Source organism: Salvelinus fontinalis, chromosome 5, assembly GCF_029448725.1.
Source record: "Salvelinus fontinalis isolate EN_2023a chromosome 5, ASM2944872v1, whole genome shotgun sequence".
Taxonomy (NCBI): Eukaryota; Metazoa; Chordata; class Actinopteri; order Salmoniformes; family Salmonidae; genus Salvelinus; species Salvelinus fontinalis.
This window is the reverse complement of record NC_074669.1, coordinates 58728002-58750649: the sequence shown is the minus strand read 5'-3', so window position 1 is coordinate 58750649 and position 22648 is coordinate 58728002. Positions and strand designations below refer to the sequence as shown.

The window sequence follows — 22648 nt, the reverse complement described above, 5'->3', positions numbered from 1 at the left end:
CACCTTACAGTACAGTAATAACCCCACCAACCTCTGGACATCTAAGAGGAACTAACTCTTACACCTTACAGTACAGTAATAACCCTGACACACCTCTGGACACAGTCCCTGATGTTGGGTCTTCAGGCGAGGCGAACCGATCCTTCGCATCAAAGAACTCCTCGTCAGAACTGCTGTCTCCGAACCCTGGAGGCGGCTGGAGGATGGGCACGGGCTCCAGGGTTAGGAGCGCCCCCTGCTCTTCCTCCTCACCACCACCCTCCTCTTCCTCAGGCTCAGGGTGAGGGTGGGTGAGGCTGCGGGTGCTATCAGGGGTAACATTAGGGCAGATATTGTAGTAATGCCTTGCGTCTTTCTGCTCGAAGGTAAACACACAGTCCATAAGTGAGGAGGAGGAGGAACGAGGACGTCCGGAAACGGAAAATACCTCCTGTCCAGTTCCTTCATTACTCCTCCTCCTCTCTTCCCTCTTCTCCTCCTCGTCCTCATCGTCACTCGCCTCCGGAGGACTGGGGAGGTACTCCAGCATGAGAGAGAGCTCAGCGTAGTTCAGGTTCTCAGAGGGGTCAACCACGGGGGTCACAGGTTCAGAGTTCACGGAGTCAGGGGTCATGGGAGAATGGTGAGGGTTGACCCAAGCTCCGTTGCCTGATCTCCTCCCTCTTCCCCGTCCTCTGCACTCTCCTCCCCCTCCTCCTCCTCTCCACTCTCCTCTCCACTCTCCTCCTACCCCTCCTCTCCAATCTCCTGACACCCATCCACCTCCTTCTCCTCTCCACTCTCCTGCCCCTCCTTGGGGTGAGGATGCACCCCCTCGTGGGTGTGGCTGGGGATGGGGGGGCTCCACTGTGAGGCGGAAGGGAGGGTGAGGGTGGGAGGAAGAGCAGGCGATCAGGTCATCTTCCTCCAGAGCATCCAGGGAGTCACTGGAGATGCTGGTCATGAAACGAGAGTCAGTACGACACGAGTCTGACGCCTCCTCTGATACGGACGGGTGCTCTTCTGTCGTAGCTCCCCCAACCTCCCCTCCTCCTCTCTCCTCCTCTCCTTTCCTCTCCCCTCCACCTCTCTCCTCCTCTCCTTTCCTTTCCCGTCCTCCTCTCTCCTCCTCTCCTTTCCCCTCCCCTCCTCTTTCCTTCTTTGCTCTCTCGTCCTCTCCTTCTCTGCCGTCTTCCTGCATTCCTCCGTTCTCTGCTCCTCGTTGTTTCTCGGACTTCGCCTCTTCTCCAGCTTCAGTGTCTTTCTTTCTCTGGTCCCCAATTCCTCCCACCTTCTCCTCAATTGTCTCCTTCTCTCTGTTTTTTCTCAGTGGAGACATAGTTCCGTATTTCATATTTTTCTCTTGTTCTCCTTCTCCCTTCTCCTTCTTTTTCCTCTCCTCTCTCTCCTTTCTCTCTTTCCTCTCCTCTTTCCTCTCCTCCATAATCCGGCGTAGACCGACAGGGTCTGATGTGGTTCGCTTGTTGTTATGGGATACGAGGGAGATGAGAGTGTCCATGTCCATGTCTGAGGAATCGTCCGAGTCACTGCCACACCTCGACACATAACCTATAGACACACACCATGACAACATGAAACCTGGAACACATAACCTATAGAAACACACCATGACAACATGAAACCTGGAACACATAACCTATAGAAACACACCATGACAACATGGAACCTGGAACACACAACCTATAGACACACCATGACAACATGAAACACATAACCTATAGAAACACACAATGACAACGTGAAACCTGGAACACATAACCTATAGACACACCATGACAACATGAAACACCGCGACACCTAACCTATAGACACACACCATGACAACATGAAACCTGGAACACATAACCTATAGAAACACACCATGACAACATGAAACCTGTAACACATAACCTATAGACACACACCATGACAACATGAAACCTGGAACACATAACCTACAGAAACACACCATGACAACATGAAACCTGTAACACATTACATCATGAAAAAACACTTCTGCAACTTGATTTTCATGATAGGTTTACTTGTTTAACAGCTTACAGTATATACTGCACTATCTGACACACAGACACAACCTAGTTCTACTGTCTGACACAGATACAACCTAGTTCTACTGTCTGACAGAGATACAACCTAGTTCTACTGTCTAACACAGATACAACCTAGTTCTACTGTCTGACACACAGATACAACCTAGTTCTACTGTCTAACACAGATACAACCTAGTTCTACTGTCTGACACACAGATACAACCTAGTTCTACTGTCTGACACAGATACAACCTAGTTCTACTGTCTGACACAGATACAACCTAGTTCTACTGTCTGACACACATACAACCTAGTTCTACTGTCTAACACACAGATACAACCTAGTTCTACTGTCTGACACAGATACAACCTAGTTCTACTGTCTAACACACAGATACAACCTAGTTCTACTGTCTAACACACAGATACAACTTAGTTCTACTGTCTAACACACAGATACAACCTAGTTCTACTGTCTGACACACAGATACAACCTAGTTCTACTGTCTAACACAGATACAACCTAGTTCTACTGTCTGACACAGATACAACCTAGTTCTACTGTCTAACACACAGATACAACCTAGTTCTACTGTCTAACACACAGATACAACCTAGTTCTACTGTCTAACACAGATACAACCTAGTTCTACTGTCTAACACAGATACAACCTAGTTCTACTGTCTAACACAGACACAACCTAGTTCTACTGTCTAACACACAGATACAACCTATTTCTACTGTCTGACACACAGATACAACCTAGTTCTACTGTCTGACACACAGATACAACCTAGTTCTACTGTCTAACACAGACACAACCTAGTTCTACTGTCTAACACACAGATACAACCTATTTCTACTGTCTGACACACAGATACAACCTAGTTCTACTGTCTAACACACAGATACAACCTAGTTCTACTGTCTGATACAGATACAACCTAGTTCTACTGTCTAACACAGATACAACCTAGTTCTACTATCTGACACACAGATACAACCTAGTTCTACTGTCTGACACACAGATACAACCTAGTTCTACTGTCTGACACAGATACAACCTAGTTCTACTGTCTGACACAGATACAACCTAGTTCTACTGTCTGACACAGATACAACCTAGTTCTACTGTCTAACACACAGATACAACCTAGTTCTACTGTCTAACACACAGATACAACCTAGTTCTACTGTCTGACACAGATACAACCTAGTTCTACTGTCTGACACAGATACAACCTAGTTCTACTGTCTGACACAGATACAACCTAGTTCTACTGTCTAACACACAGATACAACCTAGTTCTACTGTCTAACACACAGATACAACCTAGTTCTACTGTCTGACACAGACACAACCTAGTTCTACTGTCTGACACACAGATACAACCTAGTTCTACTGTCTAACACACAGATACAACCTAGTTCTACTGTCTGACACACAGATACAACCTAGTTCTACTGTCTGACACACAGATACAACCCAGTTCTACTGTCTGACACAGATACAACCTAGTTCTACTGTCTGACACACAGATACAACCTAGTTCTACTGTCTGACACACAGATACAACCTAGTTCTACTGTCTGACACACAGATACAACTTAGTTCTACTGTCTAACACACAGATACAACCTAGTTCTACTGTCTGACACACAGATACAACCTAGTTCTACTGTCTGACACACAGATACAACTTAGTTCTACTGTCTAACACACAGATACAACCTAGTTCTACTGTCTGACACACAGATACAACCTAGTTCTACTGTCTGACACACAGATACAACTTAGTTCTACTGTCTAACACACAGATACAACCTAGTTCTACTGTCTAACACACAGATACAACTTAGTTCTACTGTCTAACACAGATACAACCTAGTTCTACTGTCTAACACACAGATACAACTTAGTTCTACTGTCTAACACAGACACAACCTAGTTCTACTGTCTGACACAGATACAACCTAGTTCTACTGTCTGACACAGATACAACCTAGTTCTACTGTCTAACACACAGATACAACCTAGTTCTACTGTCTGATACAGATACAACCTAGTTCTACTGTCTAACACAGATACAACCTAGTTCTACTATCTGACACACAGATACAACCTATTTCTACTGTCTGACACACAGATACAACCTAGTTCTACTGTCTGACACAGATACAACCTAGTTCTACTGTCTGACACAGATACAACCTAGTTCTACTGTCTGACACAGATACAACCTAGTTCTACTGTCTAACACACAGATACAACCTAGTTCTACTGTCTAACACACAGATACAACCTAGTTCTACTGTCTGACACAGACACAACCTAGTTCTACTGTCTGACACACAGATACAACCTAGTTCTACTGTCTAACACAGATACAACCTAGTTCTACTGTCTGATACACAGATACAACCTAGTTCTACTGTCTAACACACAGATACAACCTAGTTCTACTGTCTGACACAGATACAACCTAGTTCTACTGTCTGACACAGATACAACCTAGTTCTACTGTCTGACACAGATACAACCTAGTTCTACTGTCTGACACACAGATACAACCTAGTTCTACTGTCTGACACACAGATACAACCTAGTTCTACTGTCTGACACACAGATACAACTTAGTTCTACTGTCTAACACACAGATACAACCTAGTTCTACTGTCTGACACACAGATACAACCTAGTTCTACTGTCTGACACACAGATACAACTTAGTTCTACTGTCTAACACACAGATACAACCTAGTTCTACTGTCTGACACACAGATACAACCTAGTTCTACTGTCTGACACACAGATACAACTTAGTTCTACTGTCTAACACACAGATACAACCTAGTTCTACTGTCTAACACACAGATACAACTTAGTTCTACTGTCTAACACAGATACAACCTAGTTCTACTGTCTAACACACAGATACAACTTAGTTCTACTGTCTAACACAGACACAACCTAGTTCTACTGTCTGACACAGATACAACCTAGTTCTACTGTCTGACACAGATACAACCTAGTTCTACTGTCTGACACACAGATACAACCTAGTTCTACTGTCTGATACACAGATACAACCTAGTTCTACTGTCTGACACACAGATACAACCTAGTTCTACTGTCTAACACACAGATACAACCTAGTTCTACTGTCTAACACAGATACAACCTAGTTCTACTGTCTAACACACAGATACAACCTAGTTCTACTGTCTAACACAGATACAACCTAGTTCTACTGTCTAACACACAGATACAACCTAGTTCTACTGTCTAACACACAGATACAACCTAGTTCTACTGTCTGACACACAGATACAACCTAGTTCTACTGTCTGATACAGATACAACCTAGTTCTACTGTCTGACACACAGATACAACCTAGTTCTACTGTCTGACACACAGACACAACCTAGTTCTACTGTCTGACACACAGATACAACCTAGTTCTACTGTCTGACACAGACACAACCTAGTTCTATTGTCTGACACACAGATACAACCTAGTTCTACTGTCTAACACACAGATACAACCTAGTTCTACTGTCTGACACACAGATACAACCTAGTTCTACTGTCTAACACAGATACGACCTAGTTCTACTGTCTGACACAGATACAACCTAGTTCTACTGTCTAACACACAGATACAACCTAGTTCTACTGTCTAACACACAGATACAACCTAGTTCTACTGTCTAACACACAGATACAACCTAGTTCTACTGTCTGACACAGATACAACCTAGTTCTACTGTCTAACACACAGATACAACCTAGTTCTACTGTCTAACACACAGATACAACCTAGTTCTACTGTCTAACACACAGATACAACCTAGTTCTACTGTCTAACACACAGATACAACTTAGTTCTACTGTCTAACACACAGATACAACCTAGTTCTACTGTCTGACACACAGATACAACCTAGTTCTACTGTCTAACACAGATACAACCTAGTTCTACTGTCTGACACAGATACAACCTAGTTCTACTGTCTAACACACAGATAAAACCTAGTTCTACTGTCTAACACACAGATACAACCTAGTTCTACTGTCTAACACACAGATACAACCTAGTTCTACTGTCTGACACACAGATACAACCTAGTTCTACTGTCTGACACACAGATACAACCTAGTTCTACTGTCTAACACACAGATACAACCTAGTTCTACTGTCTAACACACAGATACAACCTAGTTCTACTGTCTAACACACAGATACAACCTAGTTCTACTGTCTAACACAGATACAACCTAGTTCTACTATCTGACACACAGATACAACCTATTTCTACTGTCTGACACACAGATACAACCTAGTTCTACTGTCTGACACAGATACAACCTAGTTCTACTGTCTGACACAGATACAACCTAGTTCTACTGTCTGACACAGATACAACCTAGTTCTACTGTCTGACACACAGATACAACCTAGTTCTACTGTCTGACACACAGATACAACCCAGTTCTACTGTCTGACACAGATACAACCTAGTTCTACTGTCTAACACAGATACAACCTTGTTCTACTGTCTGACACACAGATACAACCTAGTTCTACTGTCTGACAGAGATACAACCTAGTTCTACTGTCTGACACAGATACAACCTAGTTCTACTGTCTGACACAGACACAACCTAGTTCTACTGTCTGACACACAGATACAACCTAGTTCTACTGTCTAACACAGATACAACCTAGTTCTACTGTCTGACACAGATACAACCTAGTTCTACTGTCTGACACAGACACAACCTAGTTCTACTGTCTGACACACAGATACAACCTAGTTCTACTGTCTAACACAGATACAACCTAGTTCTACTGTCTGACACACAGATACAACCTAGTTCTACTGTCTAACACAGATACAACCTAGTTCTACTGTCTGACACACAGATACAACCTAGTTCTACTGTCTAACACAGATACAACCTAGTTCTACTGTCTAACACACAGATACAACCTAGTTCTACTGTCTGACACACAGATACAACCTAGTTCTACTGTCTGACACAGATACAACCTAGTTCTACTGTCTGACACACAGATACAACCTAGTTCTACTGTCTGACACAGATACAACCTAGTTCTACTGTCTGACACAGATACAACCTAGTTCTACTGTCTGACACACAGATACAACCTAGTTCTACTGTCTGACACACAGATACAACCTAGTTCTACTGTCTGACACACAGATACAACCTAGTTCTACTGTCTAACACACAGATACAACCTAGTTCTACTGTCTGACACACAGATACAACTTAGTTCTACTGTCTAACACACAGATACAACCTAGTTCTACTGTCTAACACACAGATACAACCTAGTTCTACTGTCTGATACAGATACAACCTAGTTCTACTGTCTAACACAGATACAACCTAGTTCTACTGTCTGACACAGACACAACCTAGTTCTACTGTCTGACACAGATACAACCTAGTTCTACTTTCTAACACACAGATACAACCTAGTTCTACTGTCTAACACAGATACAACCTAGTTCTACTGTCTGATACACAGATACAACCTAGTTCTACTATCTGACACAGATACAACCTAGTTCTACTGTCTGACACACAGATACAACCTAGTTCTACTGTCTGATACACAGATACAACCTAGTTCTACTATCTAACACAGATTCAACCTAGTTCTACTGTCTGACAGAGATACAACCTATTTCTACTGTCTGACACACAGATACAACCTAGTTCTACTGTCTGACACACAGATACAACCTAGTTCTACTGTCTGACACAGATACAACCTAGTTCTACTGTCTAACACAGATACAACCTAGTTCTACTGTCTAACACAGATACAACCTAGTTCTACTGTCTGACACACAGATACAACCTAGGTCTACTGTCTAACACAGATACAACCTAGTTCTACTGTCTAACACAGACACAACCTAGTTCTACTGTCTAACACAGATACAACCTAGTTCTACTGTCTGACACACAGATACAACCTAGTTCTACTGTCTGACACACAGATACAACTTAGTTCTACTGTCTAACACACAGATACAACCTAGTTCTACTGTCTGACACACAGATACAACCTAGTTCTACTGTCTAACACACAGATACAACCTAGTTCTACTGTCTAACACACAGATACAACCTAGTTCTACTGTCTAACACAGACACAACCTAGTTCTACTGTCTAACACACAGATACAACCTAGTTCTACTGTCTGACACACAGATACAACCTAGTTCTACTGTCTAACACACAGATACAACCTAGTTCTACTGTCTGACACACAGATACAACCTAGTTCTACTGTCTAACACACAGATACAACCTAGTTCTACTGTCTAACACACAGATACAACCTAGTTCTACTGTCTAACACAGACACAACCTAGTTCTACTGTCTAACACAGACACAACCTAGTTCTACTGTCTAACACACAGATACAACCTAGTTCTACTGTCTGACACACAGATACAACCTAGTTCTACTGTCTAACACACAGATACAACCTAGTTCTACTGTCTAACACACAGATACAACCTAGTTCTACTGTCTGACACACAGATACAACCTAGTTCTACTGTCTAACACAGATACAACCTAGTTCTACTGTCTAACACACAGATACAACCTAGTTCTACTGTCTGATACAGATACAACCTAGTTCTACTGTCTGACACACAGATACAACCTAGTTCTACTGTCTGACACACAGATACAACCTAGTTCTACTGTCTGACACACAGATACAACCTAGTTCTACTGTCTGACACACAGATACAACCTAGTTCTACTGTCTGACACACAGATACAACTTAGTTCTACTGTCTAACACACAGACACAACCTAGTTCTACTGTCTGACACACAGATACAACCTAGTTCTACTGTCTGACACACAGATACAACTTAGTTCTACTGTCTAACACACAGATACAACCTAGTTCTACTGTCTGATACACAGATACAACTTAGTTCTACTGTCTAACACACAGATACAACCTAGTTCTACTGTCTGACACACAGATACAACTTAGTTCTACTGTCTAACACACAGATACAACCTAGTTCTACTGTCTGATACACAGATACAACCTAGTTCTACTGTCTAACACACAGATACAACCTAGTTCTACTGTCTAACACAGACACAACCTAGTTCTACTGTCTAACACACAGATACAACCTAGTTCTACTGTCTGACACACAGATACAACCTAGTTCTACTGTCTAACACACAGATACAACCTAGTTCTACTGTCTAACACACAGATACAACCTAGTTCTACTGTCTGATACAGATACAACCTAGTTCTACTGTCTGACACACAGATACAACCTAGTTCTACTGTCTGACACACAGACACAACCTGGTTCTACTGTCTGACACACAGATACAACCTAGTTCTACTGTCTGACACAGACACAACCTAGTTCTACTGTCTGACACACAGATACAACCTAGTTCTACTGTCTGACACACAGATACAACCTAGTTCTACTGTCTAACACAGATACAACCTAGTTCTACTGTCTGACACACAGATACAACCTAGTTCTACTGTCTAACACAGATACAACCTAGTTCTACTGTCTGACACAGACACAACCTAGTTCTACTGTCTGACACAGATACAACCTAGTTCTACTTTCTAACACACAGATACAACCTAGTTCTACTGTCTGACACACAGATACAACCTAGTTCTACTGTCTAACACAGATACAACCTAGTTCTACTGTCTGACACACAGATACAACCTAGTTCTACTGTCTAACACAGATACAACCTAGTTCTACTGTCTAACACACAGATACAACCTAGTTCTACTGTCTGACACACAGATACAACCTAGTTCTACTGTCTGACACAGATACAACCTAGTTCTACTGTCTGACACACAGATACAACCTAGTTCTACTGTCTGACACACAGATACAACCTAGTTCTACTGTCTGACAGAGATACAACCTATTTCTACTGTCTGACACACAGATACAACCTAGTTCTACTGTCTAACACACAGATACAACCTAGTTCTACTGTCTGACACAGATACAACCTAGTTCTACTGTCTGACACACAGATACAACCTAGTTCTACTGTCTGACACAGATACAACCTAGTTCTACTGTCTGACACAGATACAACCTAGTTCTACTGTCTAACACAGATACAACCTAGTTCTACTGTCTGACACACAGATACAACCTAGGTCTACTGTCTAACACACAGATACAACTTAGTTCTACTGTCTAACACACAGATACAACCTAGTTCTACTGTCTGACACACAGATACAACCTAGTTCTACTGTCTGACACACAGATACAACCTAGTTCTACTGTCTGACACACAGATACAACTTAGTTCTACTGTCTAACACACAGATACAACCTAGTTCTACTGTCTGATACACAGATACAACCTAGTTCTACTGTCTGACACACAGATACAACCTAGTTCTACTGTCTAACACACAGATACAACCTAGTTCTACTGTCTAACACAGACACAACCTAGTTCTACTGTCTAACACACAGATACAACCTAGTTCTACTGTCTAACACAGACACAACCTAGTTCTACTGTCTAACACACAGATACAACCTAGTTCTACTGTCTGACACACAGATACAACCTAGTTCTACTGTCTAACACACAGATACAACCTAGTTCTACTGTCTGATACACAGATACAACCTAGTTCTACTGTCTGACACACAGATACAACCTAGTTCTACTGTCTAACACACAGATACAACCTAGTTCTACTGTCTAACACACAGATACAACCTAGTTCTACTGTCTGATACACAGATACAACCTAGTTCTACTGTCTGATACACAGATACAACCTAGTTCTACTGTCTGACACACAGACACAACCTAGTTCTACTGTCTGACACACAGATACAACCTAGTTCTACTGTCTGACACAGATACAACCTAGTTCTACTGTCTGACACAGATACAACCTAGTTCTACTGTCTGACACAGATACAACCTAGTTCTACTGTCTGACACACAGATACAACCTAGTTCTACTGTCTGACACACAGATACAACCTAGTTCTACTGTCTGACACAGATACAACCTAGTTCTACTGTCTGACACAGATACAACCTAGTTCTACTGTCTGATACACAGATACAACCTAGTTCTACTGTCTGACACACAGATACAACCTAGTTCTACTGTCTGACACACAGATACAACCTAGTTCTACTGTCTGACACACAGACACAACCTAGTTCTACTGTCTGACACACAGATACAACCTAGTTCTACTGTCTGACACAGATACAACCTAGTTCTACTGTCTGACACAGATACAACCTAGTTCTACTGTCTGACACAGATACAACCTAGTTCTACTGTCTAACACAGATACAACCTAGTTCTACTGTCTGACACACAGATACAACCTAGTTCTACTGTCTAACACAGATACAACCTAGTTCTACTGTCTGACACACAGATACAACCTAGTTCTACTGTCTGACACACAGATACAACCTAGTTCTACTGTCTGACACACAGATACAACCTAGTTCTACTGTCTGACACACAGATACAACCTAGTTCTACTGTCTGACACAGATACAACCTAGTTCTACTGTCTGACACACAGATACAACCTAGTTCTACTGTCTGACACACAGATACAACTTAGTTCTACTGTCTAACACACAGACACAACCTAGTTCTACTGTCTGACACACAGATACAACCTAGTTCTACTGTCTGACACACAGATACAACTTAGTTCTACTGTCTAACACACAGATACAACCTAGTTCTACTGTCTGATACACAGATACAACTTAGTTCTACTGTCTAACACACAGATACAACCTAGTTCTACTGTCTAACACAGACACAACCTAGTTCTACTGTCTAACACACAGATACAACCTAGTTCTACTGTCTAACACAGATACAACCTAGTTCTACTGTCTGACACACAGATACAACCTAGTTCTACTGTCTGACACACAGACACAACCTAGTTCTACTGTCTGACACACAGATACAACCTAGTTCTACTGTCTGACACAGACACAACCTAGTTCTACTGTCTGACACACAGATACAACCTAGTTCTACTGTCTGACACACAGATACAACCTAGTTCTACTGTCTAACACAGATACAACCTAGTTCTACTGTCTGACACACAGATACAACCTAGTTCTACTGTCTAACACAGATACAACCTAGTTCTACTGTCTGACACAGACACAACCTAGTTCTACTGTCTGACACAGATACAACCTAGTTCTACTTTCTAACAAACAGATACAACCTAGTTCTACTGTCTGACACACAGATACAACCTAGTTCTACTGTCTAACACAGATACAACCTAGTTCTACTGTCTGACACACAGATACAACCTAGTTCTACTGTCTAACACAGATACAACCTAGTTCTACTGTCTGATACACAGATACAAAACCTAGTTCTACTATCTGACACAGATACAACCTAGTTCTACTGTCTGACACAGATACAACCTAGTTCTACTGTCTGATACACAGATACAAAACCTAGTTCTACTATCTGACACAGATACAACCTAGTTCTACTGTCTGACACACAGATACAACCTAGTTCTACTGTCTGACACACAGATACAACCTAGTTCTACTGTCTGACACAGATACAACCTAGTTCTACTGTCTAACACACAGATACAACCTAGTTCTACTGTCTGACACACAGATACAACCTAGTTCTACTGTCTGACACAGACACAACCTAGTTCTACTGTCTGATACACAGATACAACCTAGTTCTACTATCTGACACACAGATTCAACCTAGTTCTACTGTCTAATACACAGATACAACCTAGTTCTACTGTCTAACACAGATACAACCTAGTTCTACTGTCTGACAGAGATACAACCTAGTTCTACTGTCTGACACACAGATACAACCTAGTTCTATTGTCTGACACAGATACAACCTAGTTCTACTGTCTGACACAGATACAACCTAGTTCTACTGTCTGACACAGATACAACCTAGTTCTACTGTCTGACACAGATACAACCTAGTTCTACTGTCTGACACACAGATACAACCTAGTTCTACTGTCTAACACACAGATACAACCTAGTTCTACTGTCTGACACACAGATACAACCTAGGTCTACTGTCTAACACACAGATACAACCTAGTTCTACTGTCTAACACAGACACAACCTAGTTCTACTGTCTGACACACAGATACAACCTAGTTCTACTGTCTGACACAGATACAACCTAGTTCTACTGTCTGACACACAGATACAACCTAGTTCTACTGTCTGACACACAGATACAACCTAGTTCTACTGTCTGACACAGATACAACCTAGTTCTACTGTCTGACACACAGATACAACCTAGTTCTACTGTCTGACACAGATACAACCTAGTTCTACTGTCTGACACAAAGATACAACCTAGTTCTACTGTCTGACACACAGATACAACCTAGTTCTACTGTCTGACACACAGATACAACTTAGTTCTACTGTCTAACACACAGATACAACCTAGTTCTACTGTCTGACACACAGATACAACCTAGTTCTACTGTCTGACACACAGATACAACCTAGTTCTACTGTCTGACACACAGATACAACTTAGTTCTACTGTCTAACACAGACACAACCTAGTTCTACTGTCTGACACACAGATACAACCTAGTTCTACTGTCTAACACACAGATACAACCTAGTTCTACTGTCTGATACACAGATACAACCTAGTTCTACTGTCTAACACACAGATACAACCTAGTTCTACTGTCTAACACAGACACAACCTAGTTCTACTGTCTGACACAGATACAACCTAGTTCTACTGTCTGACACAGATACAACCTATTTCTACTGTCTAACACAGATACAACCTAGTTCTACTGTCTGACACAGATACAACCTAGTTCTACTGTCTAACACAGATACAACCTAGTTCTACTGTCTGACACACAGATACAACCTAGTTCTACTGTCTAACACACAGATACAACCTAGTTCTACTGTCTGATACACAGATACAACCTAGTTCTACTGTCTAACACACAGATACAACCTAGTTCTACTGTCTGACACACAGATACAACCTAGTTCTACTGTCTAACACACAGATACAACCTAGTTCTACTGTCTGACACACAGATACAACCTAGTTCTACTGTCTAACACAGATACAACCTAGTTCTACTGTCTGACACACAGATACAACCTAGTTCTACTGTCTAACACACAGATACAACCTAGTTCTACTGTCTGATACAGATACAACCTAGTTCTACTGTCTGACACACAGATACAACCTAGTTCTACTGTCTGACACACAGATACAACCTAGGTCTACTGTCTAACACACAGATACAACCTAGTTCTACTGTCTAACACAGACACAACCTAGTTCTACTGTCTGACACACAGATACAACCTAGTTCTACTGTCTGACACAGATACAACCTAGTTCTACTGTCTGACACACAGATACAACCTAGTTCTACTGTCTGACACACAGATACAACCTAGTTCTACTGTCTGACACAGATACAACCTAGTTCTACTGTCTGACACACAGATACAACCTAGTTCTACTGTCTGACACAGATACAACCTAGTTCTACTGTCTGACACAAAGATACAACCTAGTTCTACTGTCTGACACACAGATACAACCTAGTTCTACTGTCTGACACACAGATACAACTTAGTTCTACTGTCTAACACACAGATACAACCTAGTTCTACTGTCTGACACACAGATACAACCTAGTTCTACTGTCTGACACACAGATACAACCTAGTTCTACTGTCTGACACACAGATACAACTTAGTTCTACTGTCTAACACAGACACAACCTAGTTCTACTGTCTGACACACAGATACAACCTAGTTCTACTGTCTAACACACAGATACAACCTAGTTCTACTGTCTGATACACAGATACAACCTAGTTCTACTGTCTAACACACAGATACAACCTAGTTCTACTGTCTAACACAGACACAACCTAGTTCTACTGTCTGACACAGATACAACCTAGTTCTACTGTCTGACACAGATACAACCTATTTCTACTGTCTAACACAGATACAACCTAGTTCTACTGTCTGACACAGATACAACCTAGTTCTACTGTCTAACACAGATACAACCTAGTTCTACTGTCTGACACACAGATACAACCTAGTTCTACTGTCTAACACACAGATACAACCTAGTTCTACTGTCTGATACACAGATACAACCTAGTTCTACTGTCTAACACACAGATACAACCTAGTTCTACTGTCTGACACACAGATACAACCTAGTTCTACTGTCTAACACACAGATACAACCTAGTTCTACTGTCTGACACACAGATACAACCTAGTTCTACTGTCTAACACAGATACAACCTAGTTCTACTGTCTGACACACAGATACAACCTAGTTCTACTGTCTAACACACAGATACAACCTAGTTCTACTGTCTGATACAGATACAACCTAGTTCTACTGTCTGACACACAGATACAACCTAGTTCTACTGTCTGACACACAGATACAACCTAGTTCTACTGTCTAACACAGATACAACCTAGTTCTACTGTCTGATACACAGATACAACCTAGTTCTACTGTCTGACACAGATACAACCTAGTTCTACTGTCTAACACAGACACAACCTAGTTCTACTGTCTGACACAGATACAACCTAGTTCTACTATCTGACACAGATACAACCTAGTTCTACTGTCTGACACACAGATACAACCTAGTTCTACTATCTGACACACAGATTCAACCTAGTTCTACTGTCTAATACACAGATACAACCTAGTTCTACTGTCTAACACAGATACAACCTAGTTCTACTGTCTGACACAGATACAACCTAGTTCTACTATCTGACACACAGATACAACCTAGTTCTACTATCTGACACACAGATTCAACCTAGTTCTACTGTCTGACACACAGATACAACCTAGTTCTACTGTCTGACAGAGATACAACCTATTTCTACTGTCTGACCCACAGATACAACCTAGTTCTACTGTCTGATACAGATACAACCTAGTTCTACTGTCTGACACAGATACAACCTAGTTCTACTGTCTGACACAGATACAACCTAGTTCTACTGTCTGACACAGATACAACCTAGTTCTACTGTCTAACACAGATACAACCTAGTTCTACTGTCTGACACACAGATACAACCTAGTTCTACTGTCTAACACAGATACAACCTAGTTCTACTGTCTGACACACAGATACAACCTAGTTCTACTGTCTGACACACAGATACAACCTAGTTCTACTGTCTGACACAGATACAACCTAGTTCTACTGTCTGACACACAGATACAACCTAGTTCTACTGTCTGACACACAGATACAACCTAGTTCTACTGTCTGACACACAGATACAACCTAGTTCTACTGTCTAACACAGATACAACCTAGTTCTACTGTCTAACACAGACACAACCTAGTTCTACTGTATGACACAGATACAACCTAGTTCTACTGTCTAACACAGATACAACCTAGTTCTACTGTCTAACACAGATACAACCTAGTTCTACTGTCTAACACAGATACAACCTAGTTCTACTGTCTGACACAGATACAACCTAGTTCTACTGTCTGACACACAGATACAACCTAGTTCTACTGTCTGACACACAGATACAACCTAGTTCTACTGTCTGACACACAGATACAACCTAGTTCTACTGTCTGACACACAGATACAACCTAGTTCTACTGTCTGACACACAGATACAACCTAGTTCTACTGTCTGACACACAGATACAACCTAGTTCTACTGTCTGACACAGATACAACCTATTTCTACTGTCTGACACACAGATACAACCTAGTTCTACTGTCTGACACACAGATACAACCTAGTTCTACTGTCTGACACACAGATACAACCTAGTTCTACTGTCTGACACACAGATACAACCTAGTTCTACTGTCTGACACACAGATACAACCTAGTTCTACTGTCTGACACACAGATACAACCTAGTTCTACTGTCTGACACACAGATACAACCTAGTTCTACTGTCTAACACACAGATACAACCTAGTTCTACTGTCTAACACACAGATACAACCTAGTTCTACTGTCTGATACAGATACAACCTAGTTCTACTGTCTAACACACAGATACAACCTAGTTCTACTGTCTAACACAGATACAACCTAGTTCTACTGTCTAACACAGATACAACCTAGTTCTACTGTCTAACACAGATACAACCTAGTTCTACTGTCTGACACACAGATACAACCTAGTTCTACTGTCTGACACACAGACACAACCTAGTTCTACTGTCTAACACACAGATACAACCTAGTTCTACTGTCTGACACACAGATACAACCTAGTTCTACTGTCTGATACACAGATACAACCTAGTTCTACTGTCTGACACACAGATACAACCTAGTTCTACTGTCTGACACACAGATACAACCTAGTTCTACTGTCTGACACACAGATACAACCTAGTTCTACTGTCTGACACAGACACAACCTAGTTCTACTGTCTGACACACAGATACAACCTAGTTCTACTGTCTGACACAGATACAACCTAGTTCTACTGTCTGACACAGATACAACCTAGTTCTACTGTCTGACACACAGATACAACCTAGTTCTACTGTCTGACACACAGATACAACCTAGTTCTACTGTCTAACACACAGATACAACCTAGTTCTACTGTCTAACACACAGATACAACCTAGTTCTACTGTCTAATACACAGATACAACCTAGTTCTACTGTCTAACACAGATACAACCTAGTTCTACTGTCTGACACAGATACAACCTAGTTCTACTGTCTAACACACAGATACAACCTAGTTCTACTGTCTGACACACAGATACAACCTAGTTCTACTGTCTAACACAGATACAACCTAGTTCTACTGTCTGACACAGATACAACCTAGTTCTACTGTCTGATACAGATACAACCTAGTTCTACTGTCTAACACACAGATACAACCTAGTTCTACTGTCTGATAGATACAACCTAGTTCTACTGTCTGACACACAGATACAACCTAGTTCTACTGTCTGACACACAGATACAACCTAGTTCTACTGTCTGACACAGACACAACCTAGTTCTACTGTCTGACACACAGATACAACCTAGTTCTACTGTCTAACACAGATACAACCTAGTTCTACTGTCTGACACAGATACAACCTAGTTCTACTGTCTGACACAGATACAACCTAGTTCTACTGTCTGACACACAGATACAACCTAGTTCTACTGTCTGACACAGATACAACTTAGTTCTACTGTCTGACACAGATACAACCTAGTTCTACTGTCTGACACAGATACAACCTAGTTCTACTGTCTAACACACAGATACAACCTAGTTCTACTGTCTGACACACAGATACAACCTAGTTCTACTGTCTGATACACAGATACAACCTAGTTCTACTGTCTAACACAGATACAACCTATTTCTACTGTCTGATACACAGACACAACTTAGTTCTACTGTCTGACACAGATACAACTTAGTTCTACTGTCTGACACAGATACAACCTAGTTCTACTGTCTAACACAGACACAACCTAGTTCTACTGTCTGACACAGATACAACCTAGTTCTACTGTCTGACACACAGATACAACCTAGTTCTACTGTCTGACACACAGATACAACCTAGTTCTACTGTCTGACACACAGATACAACCTAGTTCTACTGTCTGATACACAGATACAACCTAGTTCTACTGTCTAACACACAGATACAACCTAGTTCTACTGTCTAACACAGATACAACCTAGTTCTACTGTCTGACACAGATACAACCTAGTTCTACTGTCTCCTTCTTCTTTTCTCTTCAACGATTTAATTATTGAAACATTCTAAACTGATATCATTAGAGTGGCAGATGTCAACTCACCAATTCAAACTCTTTATGGAAAATACATGTTACTTTTCAATTCCTTAATTGACTGAAAGGACGTTGTCCCTGTTGTGATTAGCCTGGTAGTGGGGTGGTATTGTACCTTCCTCAGCAGAGACTTGGTGTGTGTGTGTGTTTGTGTCCGTCTGTGGTAGCATACCCTCTAGCCTGGTAGTGGGGTGGTATTGTACCTTCCTCAGCAGAGACTTGGTGTGTGTGTGTGTTTGTGTCCGTCTGTGGTAGCATACCCTCTAGCCTGGTAGTGGGGTGGTATTGTACCTTCCTCAGCAGAGACTTGGTGTGTGTGTGTGTTTGTGTCCGTCTGTGGTAGCATACCCTCTAGCCTGGTAGTGGGGTGGTATTGTACCTTCCTCAGCAGAGACTTGGTGTGTGTGTGTGTTTGTGTCCGTCTGTGGTAGCATACCCTCTAGCCTGGTAGTGGGGTGGTATTGTACCTTCCTCAGCAGAGACTTGGTGTGTGTGTGTGTGTGTGTTTGCGTTCGTGTGTGGTAGCATACCCTCTAGCCTGGTAGTGGGGTGGTATTGTACCTTCCTCAGCAGAGACTTGGTGTGTGTGTGTGTTTGTGTTCGTGTGTGGTAGCATACCCTCTAGCCTGGTAGTGGGGTGGTATTGTACCTTCCTCAGCAGAGACTTGGTGTGTGTGTGTGTTTGTGTCCGTCTGTGGTAGCATACCCTCTAGCCTGGTAGTGGGGTGGTATTGTACCTTCCTCAGCAGAGACTTGGTGTGTGTGTGTGTTTGTGTCCGTCTGTGGTAGCATACCCTCTAGCCTGGTAGTGGGGTGGTATTGTACCTTCCTCAGCAGAGACTTGGTGTGTGTGTGTGTTTGTGTCCGTCTGTGGTAGCATACCCTCTAGCCTGGTAGTGGGGTGGTATTGTACCTTCCTCAGCAGAGACTTGGTGTGTGTGTGTGTGTGTGTTTGTGTCCGTCTGTGGTAGCATACCCTCTAGCCTGGTAGTGGGGTGGTATTGTAGCTTCCTCAGCAGAGACTTGGTGTGTGTGTGTGTTTGTGTCCGTCTGTGGTAGCATACCCTCTAGCCTGGTAGTGGGGTGGTATTGTACCTTCCTCAGCAGAGACTTGGTGTGTGTGTGTGTTTGTGTCCGTCTGTGGTAGCATACCCTCTAGCCTGGTAGTGGGGTTGTATTGTACCCTCCTCAGCAGAGATTTGGTGTGTGTGTGTGTTTGTGTTCGTCTGTGGTAGCATACCCTCTAGCCTGGTAGTGGGGTTGTATTGTACCTTCCTCAGCAGAGACTTGGTGTGTGTGTGTGTTTGTGTCCGTCTGTGGTAGCATACCCTCTAGCCTGGTAGTGGGGTGGTATTGTACCTTCCTCAGCAGAGACTTGGTGTGTGTGTGTGTTTGTGTCCGTCTGTGGTAGCATACCCTCTAGCCTGGTAGTGGGGTGGTATTGTACCCTCCTCAGCAGAGATTTGGTGTGTGTGTGTGTTTGTGTTCGTGTGTGGTAGCATACCCTCCTCGGCGGACACGCGGTGCTGCTTGGCGTCCTGTGACCAGGGGAAGATGATGAGGCTGGGGTCCACTAGGGCACGACAGTACCCTGCCACCAGACAGGACAGTTCCTTAGCTGCTACTGACTCCAACAACAGGGTGATAGGCTGGGGAGTGAGAGAGAGGGAGAAGAGAGGAGGAGGAGAGGAGGGAGGGGGAAGAGAGAGAGGAGGAGAGGAGGAGAGGAGAGAGGGAGAAGAGAGGAGGAGGAGAGGAGGGAGGGGAGAGAGGAGGAGAGGAGAGAGGGAGAAGAGAGGAGGAGGAGAGGAGGGAGGGAGAAGAGAGAGAGGAGAGGGGGAGGGGAGTAGAGGAGAGCAGAGGATGGAGGGAGACGAGAGGAGGGGGAGAGGAGGGAGGGAGAAGAGAGGAGGAGGAGAGGAGAGAGAAGGAGAGAGGGGGAGGAGGGGGAGGGAGAAGAGAGAGAGGAGGAGCAGGGGAGGGGAGTAGAGGAGAGCAGAGGATGGAGGGAGATGAGAGGATGAGGAGAGGAGGGAGGGAGAAGAGAGGAGGAGAAGAGGAGAGAGGGGGAGGAGAGGGGGAGGGAGAAGAGAGAGAGGAGGAGCGGTGGAGGGGAGTAGAGGAGAGCAGAGGAGAGGAGGGGAGGGGAGCAGAGAGGAGAGGAGGGAGAAGGGACAAGAGAGGAGGAGGAGAGGAGAGAGGGAGAAGAGAGGAGGAGGAGAGGAGAGAGGGAGAAGAGAGGAGGAGGAGAGGAGAGAGGGAGAAGAGAGAGAGGAGGGAGGGAGAAGAGAGGAGGAGGAGAGGAGAGAAGGAGTGGGAAGAAAGAGAGGAGGAGAGGAGGGAGAAGAGAGAGAGGAGGAGAGAAGACGAGGCATCAGTGATAAAAACACGTCTTTCAGTAGTCGGAAACTAGCTTTTGGCGAAATTGGCTTTATAGCGTGTGTGTGTGTGTGTGTGTGTGTGTGTGTGTCTGCTAGTCCGTGCGTGCGTGCATGTCTGTGTTTGTGTATCATACCTTGATGTCCTGTAGATATATCTTGACCAGACTGACACGGTCAGACTCTGGTAGCAGCTCTATGCGTGTGATACTGCTAAACTCTGTGAGGGTGGTCATGATGCTCAGTTTGTGGTTCACCACCTGACTGATACCGTACCGCGACCCCACCAACAGGGTCACCATCGACTCTCTGTCCTGGAGCTAAGGAGAGAGAGAGAGGGAGAGAAGAGAGGGAGAAGAGAGAGAATGACGTTCTCATAGACAGTTGAGGTCAGTTGAGTGTTTTTCTCTCCTAGAACTGTGGGTAAGGGTGGTGCATCATGGGAGTACTGAAGATCCATGTGGTTTCTTCCTTGGATCTGTGGGTAAGGGTGGTGCATCATGGGAGTACTGAAGATCCAGGTGGTTTCTTCCTTAGATCTGTGGGTAAGGGTGGTGCATCATGGGAGTACTGAAGATCCAGGTGGTTTCTTCCTTAGATCTGTGGGTAAGGGTGGTGCATCATGGGAGTACTGAAGATCCAGGTGCTCTGGCCACCTAATTCCCGCCCCAACAACCAGCACTTCCCAACTCAAGGTGTAACTTTGGCCTGAAAACATGGCACTCCCTGGCCACACCACCAGGGGGTGCCAAAATAGAATAATGAATAGCTCTGTCCTCCCCACTGAAACACATTTTATCCTGTCAGTAGACAGAGATGAATAGAGAGAGAGAGACACCATGACAGGGACACGTTGATAGAGATGAATACATCATGCCAGCACTGACAAAGAGAAGTAGAGAGATAATATAATCCTTCACGGTGGTGCTGAGGGACTACCATCATGATATAGACAGAGATAACTAGAGATAGATAGAGGTAATCTCTCTCCTACCATCATGATATAGACAGAGATAACTAGAGATAGATAGAGGTAATCTCTCTCCTACCATCATTATATAGACAGAGATAACTAGATAGAGCTGATGTCTCTCCTACCATCATGGTAGAGATACAGAGATAACTAGAAAGAGGTAATCTCTCTCCTACCATCATGGTAGAGATAACTAGATAGAGGTAATCTCTCTCATACCATCATGGTAGAGATAACTAGATAGAGGTAATCTCTCTCCTA

The 22648-nt window shown here is 43.0% G+C and overlaps 1 protein-coding gene across 1 annotated transcript in view; it reads right to left on the bottom strand.

Moving 5' to 3' along the window:
- The window catches only part of LOC129856147 (uncharacterized), a 97515-nt gene that overhangs the window by 7398 nt on the left and 67469 nt on the right, over nt 1-22648 (bottom strand). Inside the window, exons 13-16 of the mRNA XM_055924252.1 lie at nt 21552-21734; nt 20406-20685; nt 1833-1846; nt 94-1636 (exon numbers count right to left, since the gene is read on the bottom strand). Coding sequence (XP_055780227.1) covers nt 94-1636; nt 1833-1846; nt 20406-20685; nt 21552-21734 — 2020 coding nt within the window. The remainder of the gene's footprint in view (nt 1-93; nt 1637-1832; nt 1847-20405; nt 20686-21551; nt 21735-22648) is intronic.